Source organism: Aotus nancymaae, unplaced genomic scaffold (assembly GCF_030222135.1).
Source record: "Aotus nancymaae isolate 86718 unplaced genomic scaffold, 86718_ANA_hifiasm-v0.15.2.pri h1tg000106l, whole genome shotgun sequence".
NCBI classification, from domain to species: domain Eukaryota; kingdom Metazoa; phylum Chordata; class Mammalia; order Primates; family Aotidae; genus Aotus; species Aotus nancymaae.
Genome location: NW_026988521.1, coordinates 3,856,933 through 3,864,763, shown reverse-complemented (window position 1 = coordinate 3,864,763; position 7,831 = coordinate 3,856,933). Strand labels below are relative to the sequence as shown.

Below are 7,831 nucleotides of genomic sequence, written 5' to 3'. Positions count from 1 at the left end.
ATTTATTTATTTTTTTTGTAGAGACGGGGGTCTCACTATGTTACCCAAGCTGGTCTCGAACTCCCGGGCTCAAGCGATCCTCACACCATGGCCTCCCACAGTGCTAGGACTACAGGTGTGAGCCCCTGAGCCTGGCCTACAGCCCTTTTTAAACCCCAGGATCTAATCAGGGAGCCACACTGCACTCAGGCTATGCTCTTTTCTTGGCAGGATAATACACTACACAAAGCATGTTTTATCTTGTCAGAGGCTGTCAACCTAAAATAGCCAAACAGGTCAGAATTTAGATTAAAGAGAGTTCACTGGAGTGCAAAGTTTGAGCACAGGGCACCTAGGAAGCACAGATTTTAAAGAATGGAAATCAGTGTTTCAAAGCGTAGATGTTCGGGATCATTTATGCAGACGAAGTTTAGGGAAGTTTAACAGAATTTTAACATCTTCTATGTAATGTTTAGCATAAAGTGATAATCTGACCAGTTGAGGTGGTCTTTTTTGGGGGGAAGGTATATTTAACATTTTAAACTGAAGATGTAGGAGTCTGGTCTGAGTTAAATACAGGATAATAAGACACAATCTATAATAAAGATCAATAATTAAAAGGGGAGGAGGTCTGGTCTGTGGTCTCTCCTAGTCATTTATAAAACATAAATGATAAAGAAAAACATTAACCTATAATCTAAAAGACAGAATTATGAACATGCCATGTGACCCAGTTTCTAGGACTTAACTTTCCCTTGACATAATAAATTTATTCATTTTTATTTAGAGATGAGACCTTGCTCTGTTGCTTAGGTTCACATAATAAATTTTGAGAGTCCTACAGCTTTCTTTTCTAAGAGAGCAAACACATCACTGTGCTCCAGGATTGATAGTGAGTTTAGTGGGGCTCAGTGGTTTCTGCCAGAAGTCTCTATTTTTCCTGTTATGATTAATGAGTAATTGGTGCAGTGATACTTTGAGACTATAAATATTCTGTTCCCAAACTACCTTTCACCCAGTAAACTAGCATTTAATGAAGACTCTTGCCTGAATCCCTTATTTCTTGGGACAAAGTGTTAATTTTCTAATTTTATTCCCTTGACATTTATTAATAAATTATCATTTATTAACAAGCATTCTTCTGTAGAGAATTTCCTCTTTTATTTATTTTTTATTGTATGCCCTAATGGATTTTTTAACTGAGTTATGATTTCTTCTTTTTTTTTAAGGCAGAGTTTCGCTCTTGTTGCCCAGGCTGCAGTGCAATGGCACAATCTTGGCTCACTGCAACCTCCACCTCCCAGGTTCAAGTGATTCTCCTGCCTCAGCCTCCCCAGCACCTGGAATTACAGGCATGTGCCACCATGCCTGGCTAATTTTGTATTTTTAGTAGAGACGGGGTTTCTCCATGTTGGTCAGACTGGTCTCGAACTCCCAACCTCAGGTGTTCTGCTTGCCTCGGCCTCCCAAAGTGCTGGGATTACAGGCGTGAGCCATAGCACACGGCATGATTCTTACTGTATTGTCTTATATTTGACTAATGGGAACCCCTTCAAATTGGCTTCTTTTTTCAAATGACATGTCCCTACCATCCTTTGATAACTTCCTCATTTTCTGGGACAACCAGATGTTCAAGGATCCTCACCTTCTCTGCCCAGGCCTAGCGTCAGCCATTGTTGGCAGGAGGTAATTTGAGCAGATCGTGTGGGATTTCAGAGGCGTGAAAACTACCCCAAGGTGATGTTGTGAGGATTAAATAACTTAGCATGTGTAACATTCCTGTGCTTTTGTGGCATTTCCAAATTGTCATGAACAAGCATTACTTTACAAACAGGAAAAACATGATTAAAAATGTGAAAACAAATATATGTACATAAGCTAAAAATAAAATCCTAAGCCCCCTCCCCATTGACCAAAGGGATGCCCCTCTTGACCAAGGAGACAACAGAAAACCTTAAAACTGAGTTCCCAGGCTGGGCGCAGTGGCTCACGCCTGTAATCCCAGCACTTTGGGAGGCTGAGGTGGGTGGATCATGAGGTCAGGAGTTCGAGACCAGTCTGGCAAAGATGGTGAAACCCCATCTCTACTAAAAATACCAAGTTAGCTGGGCGTGGTGGCGGGCACCTGTAATCCCAGCTACTCAGGAGGCTGAGGCAGGAGAATTGCTTGGACCCAGGAGGCAGAGGTTGTGAGCTGAGATTGAGACACTGCACTCCAGCCTGGGTGACAGAGCAAAACTCTGTCTCAAAAAAAAAAAAAAAAAAAAAACACACAACTGAGTTCCCAGATATGACAGGAGGGGAGATGAGACACACCTGGGTATAGCCCTTCATTTTGGTGTTTGGATGCAACTGGCTAGCATTCATGTTAAAACAGAAATCGTAAGACTGATAGAATGGACTCTGGCAATAAGATACCGAGTTAATAAACAGGACCTGAAGCCTTGCGAGGCAAGGGTCAGTGAGGCATCCCACACTTAGAGAAGAAACTGTTCTAACGGCCACAAGGTTTTTCTTTTTTTCTATTGGCCACAGAAGCACTGGCTTTGGGATCAGCAATATTAAAACAACTGCGGCTGCAGGAGGTGCTGACTGACTGACCCTGTTTCACCAGCCTTGACAGCTGTGACTGGACAAGAGACTGACTTCAGTGGCTTTCTCCTGATAAGAGACCACGGAGCCTGGACTGGCTCTGACGGGTTTATAGAGATGACGCACCTGCATGCCTCTGTCCTGAAAAGACCTTTGGCCGTAAAGGCCCTGAAAGATTGTGAATGTTAAGACTCCACCCCAGAGTGAACATGGGTCATATATTACATGCTTTGCCCACTAAGAGGGCATGTGTCAGGACCAGCTTCATGAATATTCATAGCTCCTCCTGTAACCTGTTGAATATGTATATTTTGCTAATCTCTTCAGCATAGAGCTCCTGTCCCAACCCCTCCTCCTTGGAAGTGCCTGTCTCTGGCCTTGGCTGAAGACCATTCCCAGCCTGAGGGATGGCTGCCGCCTTGTAGGCTACAACCCTTTACAAGAAATAAAGCCTCCTCTTTTTCCAAATGTATAAATTGTGTGTTTTTAAATTAACATGAATGACGGAAGGATGGGCTGTTCAAGCAAGGATGGTGAGGCAGTTACTTATATGGGGGAAAAATGAACTGTACCCGGGGTGTACTAAAGAGGAAATGTGAAAAAGAAAAACTGAGAAACTGCTGGTAGCGAATCGGTGCAAGCGCCCGGGAGAGGAGACGGCAATATTTAGTCAAGTGGAACAGCCCAAACCCTGCTGCTCCGCAAAGCTGCTGCAGGACCTGGAGGAACGAGGCCTGGAAGGAAACCTTGCCGGAAGGGAAACTGGCAGCAGTGCGTGCGTCTGTTGGCAAAACGCTGCTAATAACTTCGATGCCCACCCGCTATTGAATAAACCTGCTTTATTCCTGCCATGGAATACCAAACCGCAGAAAAATAATTAAATGAGCGTATCTCATATTACAGGGGAAAAAAATCAAGCTGCAGAAGCACATTAAAGTGTAGTTCCTGTAGTTTCAGAAAAGACGAGCGGCGCTCTACCTGCTACTTACACACGTGGTGCAGGAAGGAAAAGAGGCAGGAGAGGATTCCTAGGAATCCAGGGCCGTCCGCCCAGGGAGGCGGGATTAGCAGCACGGAGAATCCATTGCCATCCTCAGCTGTCCTGCGGGCACGCTGAAGCGCTCCTACCCTACTGTATTCTTTTGGTGTATTTGGAACGTTTCACGTTATATTAAAATAAAACACAGCTACGCTGGTTTTGGGGAGGGGGTGTGGGATAAAATGGAAGTGTGCGGCAGCTGGGCGGGCACCCCCCCGCACCTCTGCGCCAAGACAGGTTTGCTCGCGAGAGCGGGGGCGGGGCCGGGGCCCGGAGTGGGGGCGGAGCCGAGGCAGGGGCGGGGCCCTTCGCGGTGCCTCGAATTGGGCGGCCAACCCGCTGCGCAGGCGCAGTCGTGAGCTCCGCAGACGGGGCGGAGCGATCCGTGGGCGGGGCCTGAGCTGTATTCCTTGGCTGGAGCCGCACCGGCTGGGCGGGGAGAGGGCGGGGCCATCCTCGGAGGGGCGGGGCGAGGACTGGCAACCCGGAAGGTCCGGTGCCCGAGTCCCTTATCTCGCAGGGACCTGGGTCCTGCCATCCCCCGCTGGCCTCCCGCCCTGGCGATTGCGGCCAGGATGGGCCGGAAGGTGACTGTGGCCACCTGCGCGCTCAACCAGTGGGCCCTGGACTTCGAGGGCAATTTGCAAAGGATTTTGAAGAGTGAGTCTGGGGGCGGCGGGGGCCCCGGACGGGGGTGGCGCACGGGCACTATGGTCGGGCCCGGGCTTGCCAGGGCGCGCTCACAGCCTTGCCCTGCGACACTCGCGGCCCTGGGTGTGGGATCAGGTGAGATAACGTGCTCAGGTCCTCCTAGGGAAGTGTTTATAGGGGACAAACGGTATACGAGGCACAGGTAAGAAAAGCCTGGCGGTTTAGGTGGGAGGCCTGGGGATGGACTGGGGTCCGGTGCCTGGGGCTGAGTTGCCCATCCTCGGAGATATCTAAGTTGGACGGAATGGCTGCCCACTGGCGGGGACGGTGTGCAGAGACCAGAGATTGATGGTTTCTGGTCTCCGTGGGCCTTCCTGGTGTCTGGGCATCGGGAGAAGCCATCCTAGAAAGAGAAGTAGAAAAAGACGGCCGGGCACCGTGACTCACGCCTGTAATCCCAGCACTTTGGGCGGGGGGGAGGATCAGCGGAGGTCGGGAGTTTAAGACCAGTCTGGCCAACATGGTGAAACCCCGTCTCTACTAAATATACAAAGATTAGCCAGGCATGGTGGCCTCGAAGACAGGGTGTGGTTGTTGAAAGGTCAGCATCTAACTTTCGTTTATATGGACGCACCTTGGAGATTGAAAAGTCAAACTATACACCTGCTCCTAAATGGGCAAGCCTGCAGGTGTGGTCAGGTTGCAGGTTGTCTTGCCCTGGTCTGCTGACTGCAAGAGCCTTTGCCAGGAGCAAGAAAAACAGAATGTTTCAAGAGATGGCGTCTTATCAGCATGGACCTTTTTTTTTTTTTTCAGATAGAGTCTCACTCTGTCGCCCAGGCTGGAGTACAGTGGTGCCATCTTGGCTCACTCAGTCTCCGCCTCCTAGGCTCAAGTGATTCTCTTGCCTCAGCCTCCTGAATAGCTGGGATTGCAGGCGTCCGCCACCGCACATGGCTAATTTTTGTACTTTTAGTAGAGAGAGGGTTTCACTATGTTAGCCAGGCTGGTCTCGAACTCCTGACCTCACGTGATCTACCTGCCTCAGCCTCTCAAAGTGCTGGGATTACAGTTCTTTGAGAGGCTGAGCCACCACAGCCAGTGTTTTTTATGTATCAACCTGCTTTCACCTCATTTGCTCAGAGCAAATCCAGCTGGACTGAAGGAGGCTGGGTGGTCAGAGCTAAGTTTCCACTCTGCCAGTCTGTCCTCTCTAGATGCTTGTTGGAAGCTGCTGGCCGAGAGCAGTAAGCTAATGGTTCCTGACAGTGGCACCACTGCTAGATTGTTCTTTTTCCTCCGGATGGTGTTGGGCATCTCCTTGTTAATAAACTACCGGGTGTGACTTATTCCTCTTCCTCCGCCTCCTCCGTGGTGCTAAGGGTCAACCCTGCAAGCTCGCCCTGTTTTTCATTTCCTGCAGGTGTAGGCAGATACATGAAAGTGTGAGCAGGTGTGGGAGTAAGCAGGTGTACACAGGTGTGTGCTGCCCTCTGCCGCCAGGCTGTCAACAGGAAACCTGACTTCTTCTCGCTCTGGGAAGGCACAGGGGATTTTTGTTTGTTTTTTTGTTTGCTTTTTTTAAAATCATACCTACGGCAGCAGGTTGTTTTATCTGTCTTTGAACATATAGGTGCTGAAATTGCCCCATTTTCTTTTTCTCTCTATTTTCAGGTATCGAAATTGCCAAAAACAGAGGAGCAAGATACAGACTTGGACCAGAGCTGGAAATATGGTGAGAACAGACACAGACACCCTGGGGTGCTCAGGGAGCGATGCCTGCATCAGCCTTCCCCAGCTGAGAAGGCAAGGAAAGAGCGGGACATGCCAGCTGCGGACATGCCACGCCCACTCTTGGGCCTGGTCAGTGCCGTTGAACACCTGAGCAAGAGCAGGCCCAGGGAGGCTGAATAAGTCTAGATTGCCATCCTGAGTAATTAAAGGAACAGACTTTTACCAGATTAAGGCCGATTTCAAAGATGGGCAGCTTCTGTGTTCCCACTGCTGCTGTTTTGCTGTGTTCTGAATGTTTGCATCCCCCTAAAATTCGTATGTTGAAACCCAACCCCCAGATAACGGTATTAAGAGATGAGGTCTTTGGCAGGTGATTGGGTCATGAGGGTGGAGCCTTTATAAATGGGATTAGTGTCCTTACAAGAGAGGCCCAAAGGAGCTTGTTGGCCCCTTCTGCCGTGTGAGGACAGGAGGTAACCAGCCCTCGCCAGATGCCAAATCTGCCAGCACCTTGATGGTGGGCTTCCCAGACTCCAGAACGGTGAGCAGTACATTTCTGTTGTTTATAAATTACCCAGTCCAAGGCGTTTGGTTATAGCAGCCTAAAGGCCCAAGACATCGTCCCAGGTTTTCATTTTTGTATTTGGCCATACAGGTTTTCCTCCCCTGATCTCAGCATCTTTCCACCAGCAAGCATAGGCAGTCGTTTCTTACATGCCTTTTTGTAAAAATCAGGAAAATGGATTGCTTCTCTTCCTGTCCCTTCTTCACAAAATCAGTGGGTAGCCACATGGCGGGTCTCTCGTAAGCTGTAGTCCTTTCTCATTCTGGATGTCAGCTGCCCTGTGTGCTCTGCTAGCTTCCTGTTGGTCTTTGAGGCCCCTGGCCCACTGTGGAATCGGGAAGTCCCTCTTCAGCCTTTGTCCCCTGCCTTAGTGGGTGTTCCTGCTTCTGGACTTAGAGTAAGTGGGAACTGTCTTCTCTTAGGAGGTTTTGTGTGACTCTGGAGGCATCTTTCTCTCAGTCCTTCCAAGTTACTTTCCTTCATTATGCTGATTTCTCTCCTTAGAATCTCCCCTTCAAACAGGGCTGTTTCTCCCATAATATCCAAGAACGTTGACTTTGTTCTTTAATTTGTCTTCATTTGATTGATTCTTTAAGAAGTTCTTCACCTAAGTGCCAGGGGATCTAGGATTCTGGGTCGTCTGAGGTCACAAAGCTTTGGTCCTCTCCTGGCCCGTGGCCCAGTCCTCTCCTGGGCTGGATTCAAGGCCTGATTGTCTCATGGGCCGGACCTCTCCTGGGCTGGCCCTGGGGCTCGACCCTCGTGTCCTGTCTGCTGCTAGCCCTGGAGGCGCTGCAGTGGTGTTGGCCCAGGACCCCGGCCTGACCTTGCCCAGATGCTTAGAGTGTAAGTCTTCTTTTCTTTCTTTGTCCCAGTCTCTCCCTTCTATAAAAGTTACACCCACCTCTCTCCTTCCTCCAAATATAGACCTGTTTCATTTTCAAAATGGGAGGATGTCTAACTATAGACCCCTGGGATGAAATATTTGCATCCAGCAGCGACAGGGGCCCGGCTGAGCAGGGCTCCACACAGCTCACAACCTGCTGAGCCGGCTCCTATTAAATATTCCAACAGTTTACAAAGAGGAAACCGAGGCAGGAGAGGAGGGGCATCACTTTACTGAGCACACCGTCTCTTGTTCTCTTTGTTGTTGTAAGATGGAGTCTCACTCTGTCATCCAGGCTGGAGTACAGTGGCCAGATCTCAGCTCACTGCAGTCTCCGCCACCCAGGTACAAGCAATTCTCTGCCTCAGCCTCCCGAGTAGCTGGG

The 7,831-nt window shown here is 49.3% G+C and overlaps 1 protein-coding gene across 9 annotated transcripts in view; it reads left to right on the top strand.

Moving 5' to 3' along the window:
• The first annotated feature begins 4,091 nt into the window (after positions 1 to 4,091).
• The window catches only part of NADSYN1 (NAD synthetase 1), a 58,093-nt gene continuing 54,353 nt past the window's right edge, over positions 4,092 to 7,831 (top strand). For 8 of the 9 annotated variants that reach the window (XR_010340210.1, XR_010340213.1, XR_010340211.1 and 5 more), the window contains exons 1-2: positions 4,093 to 4,270; positions 5,936 to 5,996. Coding sequence is in view for 6 of the 9 variants with exons in the window: in XM_064370264.1 (XP_064226334.1) it covers positions 4,186 to 4,270; positions 5,936 to 5,996 (146 nt within the window). In the remaining 3 variants the exon portion in view is untranslated. Of the gene's footprint in view, positions 4,271 to 5,935; positions 5,997 to 7,831 lie in introns of all 9 variants that reach the window. The other variant, XM_064370266.1, reaches the window with a different exon arrangement.